General features: G+C 56.9%; 1 protein-coding gene and 1 long non-coding RNA gene across 6 annotated transcripts in view; one reads left to right on the plus strand and one right to left on the minus strand.

Annotated features, from left to right (window-relative positions):
• Positions 1-275: 275 nt before the first annotated feature.
• On the minus strand, positions 276-3,887 carry LOC309851465. Its single transcript, XR_014304784.1, has 4 exons — positions 3,777-3,887; positions 1,748-1,864; positions 1,222-1,390; positions 276-1,024 (listed from the first exon to the last, which is right to left on the minus strand). It is a non-coding gene; the product is annotated as an uncharacterized lncRNA (long non-coding RNA).
• Positions 3,888-8,266: 4,379 nt separating this feature from the next.
• AXIN2 (axin 2) overlaps positions 8,267-12,967 on the plus strand; it is a 31,266-nt gene continuing 26,565 nt past the window's right edge. The window contains exons 1-2 of one of the 5 annotated variants that reach the window (XM_082706748.1): positions 8,267-8,420; positions 11,182-12,107. In XM_082706748.1, the coding sequence (XP_082562874.1) occupies positions 11,293-12,107 (815 nt within the window). In that variant the 5' untranslated portion in view covers positions 8,267-8,420; positions 11,182-11,292. Of the gene's footprint in view, positions 8,421-8,642; positions 9,091-9,577; positions 9,982-11,181; positions 12,108-12,967 lie in introns of those variants that run through there. The other 4 variants (XM_082706746.1, XM_082706747.1, XM_082706744.1 and 1 more) reach the window with 4 other exon arrangements.

The raw sequence follows: 12,967 nt of genomic DNA on the forward strand, positions 1-12,967 counted from the left end.
CTCCAGGGCTGCCCCCAGCAGCCATTGGGAAGACAGCTCCGTCTCTACGGGGCAGGGGCAGGCCACTGTCTCGCACCTGCCCTTCACACCTGGTTCCCTGTGCTCCCATCTTCTCTGACCTTGGCTTTGAGAAAGGGAGGAGGAGCAAGCCCCTTCCTCAACTTGTTGCGACCCCGAGGCAGGTGGCCAGGTCCCAATCATCTTCTGATGTGTGAATGAATGGATTCAAGTGCCAAGCGGTACACAGGTAGACAGATTTGACGCACAGAACAAGCTGACCTTGAGAAAAAAATTTAATTCTGCAAAAAAGAAATAGTTCAGGGAGAGCGGAAACGGTGTGTTCGACTAAAACACGGTCTATTCATCGTGGCTTCTGTTGGTCGTACCATGCCCCAGTCTTCCATGTCTGGAGAGCTGGGTTAGCTCATGGCGTATTTTTTCCACTTAATTTTTTCCCTAACATCCCCGAAGTGTTGGGGTGATGTGTCGAAATTATCAAGACAGATTTTGTAGCATCGCTAACTGCTGTATCTTTTTTCCACACTCCAAAAGTATTATTGGGGAATATTTATTAATGGGACATGAGTAACAGGAGGAGACGCTCAATCCACACATCCTAAATTTGGTGATACTCGTATTTTTGCTAAGGAAGTCATTAAGTACTGCATCCTGTGCAGCCAACGGTCACATGGTCACATCAACAATACAAAAACAAAAAAAGACTTCCCCAGAGTCATCCTGGGGAACAAGTCCCCAGTTGGGGGAGTGGGTGGGAGTGGGAACAGTTCCCATTCAGAAATTCTCTCCCCCAAATCCAAATTCAGTGATAGGAATTCAGAAGATTGCTTTACAAATATCATTAAAGGGGGCACCTGGGTGGCTCAGTCGTGAAGCGTCTGCCTTCAGCTCAGGTCCTGGTCCTGGGGTCCTGGGATGGAGGCCCACATCGGGCTCCCTGCTCCACAGGAAGCCTGCTTCTCTCCCTCTCCCACTCCTCCTGCTTGTGTTCCCTCTCGCGGTGCCTCTGTCAAATAAATAAATAAAATCTTTAAAAATATATATCATTCAAAGAATGAGCCCCAGCCCCTCCTACTTTGGGCTCCCATCTGAATCCCAAAGAGCCCCTCATTAGCAACTCTGTGTGCAGGTTCCCTATCACTCCAAGTGGAAGGTTGGCTTCCCTCTTCTAAATCTGAAGCAATAAATAATATTCATAATTACCCTCTAGACGGATAAGTCCAGTCTCTCCATTTCCGCGGGGGGCGGGGGGAACCCCAATAACTTGGGCAAAGGTGGCAGCAGGGTAGATGTTGTTTTTAAGTGTGATCAAATGTCCCTAGCCTGGAACTCCGGAAAATCTCAAAACGATTTCGGTTTTGCGTTTCATAACCTATTTGGAGAAATCTGATATGTTTTCACAGAAACATCCAGTAACCTTGGAAGAACCTCAGATGTGTTATAATGATTGCAAGCTTACTCTTGTCACCATTCCTCCCCTCAATGCGCTGTTGTGTCTAAGTGTGGAAAAGGCTCCTAGAACCTGGATGGACTGACACTTGGTCCCCAGCATGAGCCCTGTTAGCTGACAGAGCACACTTCTCAGGGACCTGCTGGTTTGGCCTCACCCTTTTGGAAAGGAAGCCTCTTAATCCGTGGGTCCAGAATCTGGGCGTGGCTTAGCCGGCCTCAGGCTCCACGTGGTCCACTACCGGACAGGGGGGTTAAGGAAGGTTAATGCTGGGCCTACCCGAGCCTGAAGGCTTGGCTGGGTAGGACTCAACTTCCAAGATCACCCACTGGGTTGGTGGCAGGCCTTCTCCCTTGCCACCGGGGCCTCTCCCCTCCAGAAGGTTGCCTCACCATCCTAAAAAAGCACCAAAGAGAGAAGTCACAATCTTTTTATAATCCAATTTCAGAAGGAACATCCCGCCCTGTCTGCTGTATTCTGTTGGTCGGAGGCAAGTCAGCTAGCCTCAGCACGCTCAAAGGGAGAGAATGATATGGGGCAGAGTGCCCGGACATGGGGCGTATTGAGGTCTGCTTGGAGGATGCCAACCATGATTCCCCATGACACGGCAGCGAAAGGCTTCACTCTGCCATGAGGGTGTCAGGACCCGGCGCCGGGACCCGGGCCAGCCTCCGTGCCAGTGGGCCTGTGTCCATGTTCTATCCGTTGTGCCACGTTTCATGTATCACCCACGTTCACGACGGGGTTCAACCGTGGACCGGGCTAAGGGAGGCAAAAATTGTCAAAAACATGGCACCTTCTTCGGAGCCCATGGCTGAGCAGGTAGGACAGGTGTTTTGCTAGAGGTGAGCCCCAGGTGCCACAGAACCACAAAGAAGAGTGTCCCCCACTTCGGGGGCGATAAGGCAGGGGAGGAATGAAGAAGCCGAAGAGGGTGGCCTGCTGGCCAAGGGCATCTCAAGCACAAAGGCACAGAGCAGGAGAAGACAGGAACCACCATGAGGGACCGCCTTCGGCATGGGCCTGGGAAGCCAGCAGGAGGCAGAGCTGGAGACCGGGCAGGACCAGCTGCCTTGGGCACCGTTCAATGGGCTTTGGGCCTTGTCTTGGAGGATATATGTGGCCAAGAAAGGATTGGATGCCAGGGATGATACAGTCAGTTCTGGAGTACAGAATGGTCTCTATGGTGGCAACATGTCGGGGGCCCCAGAGGCAGGGGGCTCTACTGCAGGCCGGGAGAACAGAATGTTCTGCTGTTCCTAGCAAGAGATGAGAAGAGCCCGAGCCCTGGTCGGTGGTTGTGGATATGGGGAGAAGGTGGTGACTGTAGGAAATTTTTAGGAGACGGAGTCAACAGAGCTGGATGACCGAGTGGGGGCGGATGAGGGCGTGGAGCCATCTAGAAATGGTCCAGGTTTCTAACTGAGGCAGTGGGGCGATGTGATGTCACTGCCTACCAGGAGGACAGCTGATTTCAACAGGGACAAAGTAGGTTTTCTTTCAAGGTGAGGTGGGGGCAGGAGGCATGCGGAGCAGCAGGAGGTGGAGATGCTCCTGGTAAGGAAAGTCCTGTCAGATGAGGGGGAGCTCAAATTGCGGGGAGCGGAAGGAGCAAGGCCGCAGCCACGTGGAGCCGGACCGGAGCAAATCATCCCACGAATTTACCCATTAGGACGGATTTCACCTGCCTGGAAAGGCTCTATGAAGGGGGCAAGACTATCGGGGGTTGAGGAGACAATGGGAGGAGAGGAAGTGTAGACATCAAGTGTAGACTCTTCTCCAAAGACATTTGCCAACACATTATCTGAGCGCTCCGAAGCCCGCGGAAGCCAGCGGAGTGGGCGCCGCTTACGTAGTAAAGCAGCACGTTGGGCCGCCTGGGTGGCTCAGTCAGTTAAGCATCGGCCTTCCGCTGGAGTCATGATCTGGGTTCCCGGGATCGAATCCCGCCTCGTGCTCCCTGCTTGACTGGGAGTCTGCTTCTCCCTCTGTCCCTCCCCCTGCAAATTTTTGCACAAGCTCGAGCGCTCTCTCTCTCTCTGACAAAAAAGTAAAATCTTAAAAAAAAAAAAAAAAAAAATTAAGTATCCCGTGGAGGACTTGACAGAGAGGCGTTTCTTGCACCGGAAGGCAATACCTAGAGCCTCTCCCGGTGTTCTGGAGCAGCCCCGACTCTGCCTAGCCTCCAGGCCACCCCCCACCCCCACCCCGCAGACCAGAGAGCACTCAAGCAGCTTTTGGGGATGCTCAGAGCAAATGGAGAAACTAACGTGAAAGAGTAAAGGAACCCATTCCAAGCTTGGCAAACCTTCACTTTCCAGAAGCTGTGTCTGAGGAGCGGGAGGAAACCTCGGGAGCAGAAACCGAAGTCTGCGGAGAGAGCTTGGCAACGCAGACCTATTTACCAGCAAGGTTTCACGGGGAGCCACTGCGCATGCTCCTCCAGCGCCTCCCCCCAACTTTCTCCCCTCCTCTCCCCCAAACGGCCTCTCCCGTGGGCCCGTCTGCTTGACACCCTGCAGAAGAAAATGTCAAACCTCGGAACCTCTTTCTGGGTTGGTTTGGGTATTGGTGGTCTCCCCTGGTTAGGAGCTCAGGCCAACTCTTAAGAAGCCAGACTCTGAGATGATGGATGGCAGGGTGCCAAAGGCCCGGCCATTTGTAGCTCCATTTATAATAAATAGGAAAAGCACTTGAAAGGAAATCAGATTAGGAAGTTTTACACTATTAGCTCTGTTTTAAATTTAACATTTAAATGACGTGTTATCGTTCATTTTATTAACAAATAGTAGTTTCCCCAACACTTCTCTCTGGATAGGATTTCTGAGAGAAACCTCCCCGTCTCTCCCGTGGCTTCAAAATTTCCACCTTGACGTCCCAGTCCCTGCTCTGCTAGGGGAGAGCAAGTTGGGGGGGGGGCTCTGGGGGGAAGTGGAGTCCGCCTTTTCCTCTTCCGTTGTCCTCTCTGTGAAAGTCAGTCCTCCCTCAGGTGAACCCACCCCACTGAGATGCCCATGGAAACACCTGCCACCCATCCCAGACTTGATGGATATAGCCTAGGGTCAGCGTGATCCCTAAGCAGGCGCAGAAGGAAATGTGTTTCAGTGGAATTTCAGGCTGAAGCCCTGGGGTGATTCTTTTAGGAAGACAGCCCTGATCCTGTGATCCTGTTTATTCGTTCCGCAGTGGAAATCAGGGGCTTGAGAAGCTCAGGCCCCCCCTCTTAGCCAGCTCTATCCTGGGTCTCCTCACCGGGAGGACGGAAAGAGGGTGAATTGGGAGTCAGAACCTTCCAGAGGTTTCAGCCCAGCTCCAGCACGCCGCGTGGAGTGATCTTGGGAAACAAACAACTCTTCACCTCCCGCTGGCTTAATCCTAAAAGGCGGGTTGGATCAGATAACACTTTAAAGAGTCCCCTGGCTGGAAAATTCGGCTGTTTCATTTTGGGTACAGGAGAGGACTGTTTTTGAGAGAGAGCAGAAAAGCACAGCCCCTTTCCCCCTCCTTGCCGGGAAGGTGGCAGGGCTGGCTCCCCTCTGTGGGACCTCCCTGGCAGCCTCCAGGTCCCCTGCTCCCAGGAGTGGGCCTCCCAACTGGGGGGCATCTTTGCTTTGGGGGCGCTGTGTTTCTTCCCAGAATGGACAACAGACTATTGCAGGAACAGTTTGGAGGGCCTCCTGTATCGCAAGCATCTTGCCGGACACTTATTTGCCTGATTGCTTATCCTCACAACAGGCTTCTGAGGGCCTGTTTCCTCTACTCTGCAGGTGAACACATGAGACCTGCCGTCTTAGGAAAGGTTACCTGTGTCCTTCTCCGCCTCCCTCCTCAAACAAAGGTACATTGTCTAAGGTGGCACTTTTCCAAAGAAACAAAAGACAAAGTCACTGAATCTTAGAAAACTATGTCCTGGGTCTGAGCTCTCTGAATTCACAGCTTGTATGACTTCCACACCAGAGGGATTTGGGGGGTGGGGGAAGCAGGGGGCTGACCAAAGTTTGGAGATTTGGCTAGATGCTTCCCAGTCCTCATTTTCTGGGATTCTAGGATTTCAATCTGATACGTAATTCCAGAAAGGACTTACTTTCTCTGCTTTATTAAACTTGTGTGCACTTAGGCAAAGTAGGCTGTTTATCCTCTATAGGGTTTTGCTTTAAAGGAGGTGGGAGAGTGAGCATGTGCAGAAATACATCACCTTGCTTTCCAGTTTCCAGGCAACTGTGCAGGATTACAACAAGTCACATGATAGCACTGCTGCCAGGGAGAAGGGGAAAAATGGAAAACTGTGCTATCTTGAGAAAGGGGCTGGGTATAAGCAAAGGGCTTTGGATTCTCTTCCAGAAATATTATCAACAAGTAGTCAAAGACCCGGAGCCTTGAGAGGGCTCCCGGCTTCTCCACACTTGGCTCAGCTTCCTGCTGGATGGGAAATGTGCCACCAGATCTGAAATCAAGGGGGAAGGGGAAAGAGCAGGGGTGAGATGGAGGGGGAGCCGTTGGGTCAAGGTGACCAAGCACCTGTTCTGGAAATCAGTCTCTTAGAGGGGTCATTAATGAGAAGATGCGAACCAAACCGGGCCTTGTGTCTGCGTCTCCATGTCCCTTCCCTCCTTCCCGCTGCTGCAGCCCTGGGATAATGAGGGAGCAGGAGGGTCTTTGGTTCAAGCCAAGCCTGTGATGATTAGGGCTGGCGGGGGTGGGGGGCATTGAAGGGTCTGTGGGGACAGCTGGGAGGGAAGGAAAACTACCCATGAAGACCAAGTTTCCACTTCCTTTTTTAAAGCCTCCTCTTTCTGATCATTGTTTATTTGATTTTGGATGTTTTGATTTTTCTATCTCCCCTCCCCCACATTGTGTGTGTGTATGTGTGTGTGTGTGTGTACACACACACAGACATGGACGCTGCTGCTGTTTATATCGCGGACACTTCTGTGGCAATCTATTCCTCCTCAGTATACACTTCTGTTCCTGTAATAACACCCTCTGTGGCCTTTAAAGGAGGGGGGAGAGTGAGCATGTGCAGAAATACATCACAGGGACAGCTTGGCTCCTGGCTCTCGAGGGGTCGGTCGCAGAAGGGGGTGGGTGTGTCCTTGGCCATGGGTCCCACATACCAGCATTCCGGAAGGCCAGGCTCTTAGATGGAGCCGACCTGAAGTGGACTGGCTTCCAGTTTCCTCACACCCAGCAGTTGTCCCAAGGCAAAGATGAGTCACCCTGCCACACTCTCCCACCGGCCCTCCCAATTTGCCCTGAGGTGGCCATATTTCATAGCCTGGACTGTGGGCTTGCAGCCAGCCTGGCTGCCTGGGGAGGTGAGCCCAGAGGGGCAGAACGTGGACACAGACAGGCAGGTATTGGGAAGTGAGATGCCACCCACCTCGCCACTCAGGAGCTCCAAAGTCTGGGCTGGAAGGTACTCACTCCCCTTGACCCAGCCCCATAGACAAGGGGAGTTGGAGCACAGTCCCTGCTGCCTGCCCTTTTCCAGCAGATCGTGGGTGTTGCATGAGCTTTCTCTTTTCGTATGGAATCCTAAATAGACGCATCTCTTGCGTGTTTCCAAGTTCTGAAGGCGTCATGACAGGTTAGGGGCACCTCTGCATTGGAAAGCTTTTCATCCATTAAGTTCAACAAGCAAGTAAAAAAAGAAAAAGTGAGTAGAGCCAGACACCCCAAGCCTCACTCATCACCTTCAGTGCTGAGTTCCCCTTTTCTTTTATGGAAACGATCTGATTGACACCTTTAAGTTTCTCAGGAAGAGGAAAATTTAATAGCTTATCATATGAGGGATCAACCCTATATATAGCCAGAGACAGTCCAGGTCTGTGGCATATTTTGTTACCTTATGTGAGAAGAGAAGGTTGTGCCTCATAAACATTACTGGCGGCCTGTGGGGAGGTGACATTCAAAGGAGACAGTGGGTGAAGAGTTTTCAATCCATTAAAACTGCAGATCAAGGAGAAAAAAGACATTCCGTGTCTGTTTAATATGGAACATATGGGAGGCTGGGCGATGCCTGCCATAGCGTGTTGGGAATGCAGTTGTTACGGAAAGATGTTCTGTATGTGCACAAAAAGGGTTCTGGAGGCCAGGTTGGGAATTTGTAGTTAAATCTTCAGGGAACGGAGGCATGCTTCTTAACGAGGCGTCAGAGCCCATCCGCGGCCCTCAGGCCTGTCCTGGCAGATTCACACCCCCCAACTTCACACATCCACAAAAGTGCGCGGTGGTTCTAACCCACACTTAGATACACGCGCACAGGGGCACACGCGAGCCTTCTGCGTGCAGGCCCGCGTTGGCCCTCTGACACTTGGCCAGTGAATCCCAGGGCTGGAACTCCCTTCGCAAGATCCTCTCAGCCCAAATTCCCAGGGAAACTTGAATAGAGGTGGAAGAGTGTTTGATGATAGAAAAAAAAAAAAAAAAAAATCTGCTTGCTTGCAGTTCTCGCCACGGCCAGAATGCTACAATAAACTGTTGCTTTCCAGCGCCAGGGAGGGCGAGGGCAGGCCGGGGGAGGAAGCCGGAGCAAAGAGGCCGCAGAACTTGAAAGACGAAGTTGGAACTCCGGCCGCGAGCGCGAGCGCCCCCCGGGGCGGCGGGGGCCGGGCAGGGGCGGAGGAGCACCCGGGAAGGGTTAACGCGGGAGGGGAGCGTGCGGCGGAGGCGGGCCGGGCCGGGCCGGGCCGGGCGGGCGCGGGGCGCTGTCCCTTTAAGGCGGGCGGCGCGGGCCGGCCGAGCGCGGCTGTGATTGGCGCGGCGGGATCACTGGCTCCCCGAGCCCGGCCCGGGGGAGTCGGCTGGAGCCGGCTGCGCTTTGATAAGGTCCTGGCAACTCAGTAACAACCCGAGAGCTGGGAAATAAAAATAACCCCGCGCTGCAATGGACTTCGGGGCCGCCCGGCGTCCGAGGCGCCCGTCTCCCCCGCCGAAAGCCTTGCTGTAAAAGGTGGGGGTGGAGGCGCGGCCCCAGCCGAGCCGCTTCAAAGAAAGCCCCCCTCGGACAGGGGGCGAGGTCGCGTCGAGCCGCGTCGCGGGCGCCGGGGGCAGGAGGGGGTCCGGCCGGGCCGAGCCCGGGCCCGAAGGGCCGGTGTGAGCCGGCCGGCCCCGGGGAGGGGCGGCCGGGGCACCGGGTAGGGGGGGGGGGGCGGCCCGGGGCGCGGCCGGCGCGTACCTCCCTTTCAGGACCGTGCGCTCGGCTCGCGCCTTTGAAGTGCACAGTTAAATCCACAGCGCAGTTTTTGTTGGAAGCGCCCGGAGGACATTTGGTGCGCGGAGTGACTGCTGGAAACAGGACCTGTGTTGAAAGCCGGGCCGGGCGGGGGCCGGAGGGGCCGGGGGCGGCCGCGGCGGGGGCGGAGGCCCACTCGGGTCTTTTGCATAAAAGGGGCGGCGGAGCGCGCCGCTTCACCCTCCCTCCCGGTGGAGCTCGCTCTAATCCCGGGATTGTTGTTTCCCCGCACCCCCTCCCCTGCCGCGCGACTCCCGATGTTCCCCGACGCCGGGACCGGCCCGGGGGGGCCCGGGGCTGCCGCCGCGAGCCGATCCGGGGGCCGGGGCCGGGGCCCTGCCCGGGGCGCCTGCGAGGTCTCGCCGCGGAGAGCGCCCGCGGATCAATGGTGAGTGCCGAGGCCGCGGCGGCCCGGCGGCCCGCGCGCTTTGATGTGCCGGCGGCCCTTTGAAGTTGGCAGGCCGGCTATTTCGGGGCGCTCTCCGAGCTGGCGCGGAGGGGAGCGGCGGGCCCGGCGCCCGGCGCTCCGGGGGGCTTGGCCGGGCCGCCCCGCGCGCCTTGCGCCCGGGGCCCCCTCCCCAGCGGGGTGGCGGGGGCCCCCGGCGGAGAGACTTCTGCAAGTGGCGGCTGCGGCGGGGGCGGGGAGGGGGCAGATTTCCCCTCCTCCCCACGCCCGGGGGTCGCGTCGCTGTCGTTGTTATGGATGTGAGTCGGGGTGTGAGTGTGCGCGGGAGTGCCTTTGGAAGGTGGGATGAAAGGGTGGCGGCGCCCCCCGCTTGCCCTCCCCCCGCCCCCTCCCCCCCCCGCTTCTCCCTCCGCCCCCTCCTCGCCTCCCGCCTCTCTGCCCCCCTCCCCTCCTCCCCTCCCGGCCGCTGGTCCGCGCTTAGGGGCCCCGAGCACTGGCCCAGGCTCAGTCTGCGCGCAGGAGCGGCCCGAGCCCGGGGCGCCCGCGTCCCCCGCGTCCCTCGCGTCCCTCCTCCCAGCCCGGGCCCCGCGCCCCCGGCCACCCCGGCCCCTTGTGCGGAGAGGCAGAGACTCCGCGCGTCGCCATTTCTGGACTAGGCTGCTGCTTTCCGTGCCTCTTCGCGAGCGGCGGCGCCGGGGACCGACCCGCGCTCGGGCTCCGGGTGCCGCGAGCGCCTCCCGGGGCTCCGGCCCCGCGCTCGGAGGCCCGCTCGCCGGGGCTCTGGACGCGTTCGGTTGGATTTGGGCCGGGGGGGCGGGCCGGTGGGGCTCGGCGGAGATGAGATCCCGGCCTTGGGCCGCCTTCGTCTTCCAGGTAACGGGGCCGCCCCACCTTCCCTCTGCCGGGGCAGCGCGGCACTCCCGGCGGCCCCGCCACTCCGCCGGCCGAGCTGCCCAGCCCGGCCCCCCGCGAGGCCTCTCGTTCGGGGTCGCGCCCCATTCCCCCCCCCCGGCCCGCCCCTACCCTCCTTAGTTTGATCCTTCCCGTGCTGGGGAAAGCGGCGTGTTTATTGGTTAGATAAGACTTTTTTCTTTCGGAAAAAAGACAGGATTGAGGTCAGTAGAGTTTGGGATTCTTGGCACAGGCAGTGGTAGCGACAGACGGTTTCTGATCCGGTTTTGTAGGGTTTGTGGCTCGGGGAGGTGAGCTGGGGGCGGGAGTGGGGGCGAAGGGGGGCGGCGGGTCCTGAGGCTTCTCTGCCTCTCACGCAAAGTTTGAAGATCAAAGTCTTGTCTGAGTGAGTTGATTTCTGGTTTGGGGGAACGGGGAACCCAGAGGTGTAGACTGAGCCGGATTCTTGGCGGGAGGCGGGGGCGCCGCTCACATTTACATCTGGGTGGAGGGGGGCGTTTTCCAGCTGGGAGCCCATTCCGCCCCTCGCTGGGCGGGCTTCTTTCTCGGTCGCGGATCTTCTGAATTTTTAAGGAGTGGGAAGGGGGAGCGCCGAGGGAAGGGGTGGGTGGGGGAATGGGAACCAGATGCCGGGGAAGGGCACGTTTGGAGCTCGAGTTATCTGTGCCGAGAGCCGAGTGGGGAAATTTACCGAAATTGGTTTCACCTGCACACAGCCCGGCGGCTCCGTGTGCGCGTCTTTGGAGTTGATGCTATCGGGGGAGGGGGGACGGGGGGACGGGGGAGCAGAGGGGAGGGGAAGAAAGCGCAGCGGAGCCGGTGCGGAGCTGAGGCTGCCCTGCGTGCATCCCGGCCCAGGGGCTTTTTGGAAGATTCAGTCTTACACCTTCCAGGCCCCTCCGCCCCCACCTCCCACCCTCCGCGCTCGCAGCGCACCTTCCCCGCCCCTCCCCCCCAATTGTGCAGGGAGCTCAGATTTCGCCTTTGAAAAAGCGTCTGATACTTTAGATGAGCACCTCGCAGATAGCTGGGTTGCTTGATTTGAATTTGAGGAGTTGAAAAGCCTGTTTACTTTCTTGCTTTGATGTTGGGTAGATCTGGTTTTGATTAGATCAATACCCCTTTCTCTCTCCCTACCTCCCCCCTTCCTTTTCTTTCCAGAAAGGAGGCTCAGATGAGCCCCTGCTGACTTGAGAGAGAAAGAGAGACCAAGCTGATTGCTGAGAAGAGCTGGGGGAAGAGGACAAACTCGGGAGGAAGTACTCCCTCACCATGAGCAGTGCTGTGCTGGTGACTCGCCTCCCAGACCCCAGCAGCAGCTTCCACGAGGATGCCCCCCGGCCCCCGGTCCCCGGGGAAGAAGGGGAGACCCCGCCGTGCCAGCCCGGGGTAGGAAAGGGCCAGGTCACCAAACCCATGCCTGTCTCTTCCAACGCCAGGCGGAACGAGGATGGGTTGGGGGAGCCCGAGGGACGGGCATCCCCGGATTCCCCTCTGACCAGGTGGACCAAGTCCTTGCACTCCTTGCTGGGCGATCAAGATGGTGCTTATCTCTTCCGCACTTTCCTGGAGAGGGACAAATGCGTGGATACCTTAGACTTCTGGTTTGCCTGCAACGGCTTCAGGCAGATGAACCTGAAGGATACCAAAACTTTACGAGTAGCCAAAGCGATCTACAAGAGGTACATTGAGAACAACAGCATCGTCTCCAAGCAGCTGAAACCGGCCACCAAAACCTACATAAGAGATGGCATCAAGAAGCAACAGATTGATTCCATCATGTTTGACCAGGCGCAGACCGAGATCCAGTCGGTGATGGAGGAAAATGCCTACCAGATGTTTTTGACTTCTGATATATACCTCGAATATGTGAGGAGTGGGGGAGAAAACACGGCTTACATGAGTAACGGGGGACTGGGGAGCCTCAAGGTCGTGTGTGGCTATCTCCCCACCTTGAACGAGGAAGAGGAGTGGGCCTGTGCTGACTTCAAGTGCAAACTGTCACCCACTGTGGTTGGCTTGTCCAGCAAAACCCTGAGGGCCACAGCGAACGTGAGGTCCGCCGAGGTTGTTGAGAATGGATACAGGTAGGACTTTGTCCGGGGAGTGGGGAGGGGTGTCTCTTCCAGGGAGGGGGCCGTGGGGGGCTGGTGGCAGGGGCTGGTGTGGGCTTTGCAGATGTTTTGAGTTACGTGGGATGGATAGGCCGCTGAGGCTGAAGAAGGTCTGTTGAGAGCTAGAACCGCTGGCCACGAACCCTTTGATCTTGGCTTGTCGTTGTTAAAAGTGGGGAGAAGTACCGCACACAGCTGAATCTCAGCCTGCAGTCTTCCAGGACCGACTTCAAACAGTGGCAAGCAGTATTCATTAATGCGGGTTACTTATTATCCTGGACCAGTCTTAGAAGGCTGAGAGAGAGAGATGGGGGAAGAGCGAGAGAGAGAGAGAAAGAAGACAGCAGCTTTTGATGCCTCTGAGTCACTGAGTACACTAAGCGCCGGTTGTGGAAGGGGTCACTCACCACTCATCAGTAGTGAGAGCAATGGATGTGACCAGGGAGGCAGCTGGGTTGTGGAGGCCCAGGGAGCAGCTTGCGCACCCACTGGACGTGGGGGTAAGTGGGGTCTTTCGAACTCTCCGTGCAGACGATAGTCAGCAGTTGGCTTCACAACTGAGGCTGTGGTTCTCTTTGTACATTGGGTATCCACCCGGCAAGAAACCCTCCTAACTAGGGAAGGTCCAATGACTTTCCCGAATAAAGGACTCTTGGCTTTAGAGCGCGCTGGTAGGTGAATCTAGATTTTAAATGCTGGCGGCCTGAGGCTCAGACCTCCGTGGACGGTTGTGTTGCTTAGTGCTGGCGGACAAGAGTCCTGGATGGAGGGGACAGGGCCCTGGGGTACTTTCCCTTTTTGAGGCTTCAAAGATCAGCAGGCCTTTACAGAAT

The sequence above is a fragment of the Mustela nivalis genome (genome assembly GCF_964662115.1).
Source record: "Mustela nivalis genome assembly, chromosome: 17".
NCBI classification, from domain to species: Eukaryota; Metazoa; Chordata; class Mammalia; order Carnivora; family Mustelidae; genus Mustela; species Mustela nivalis.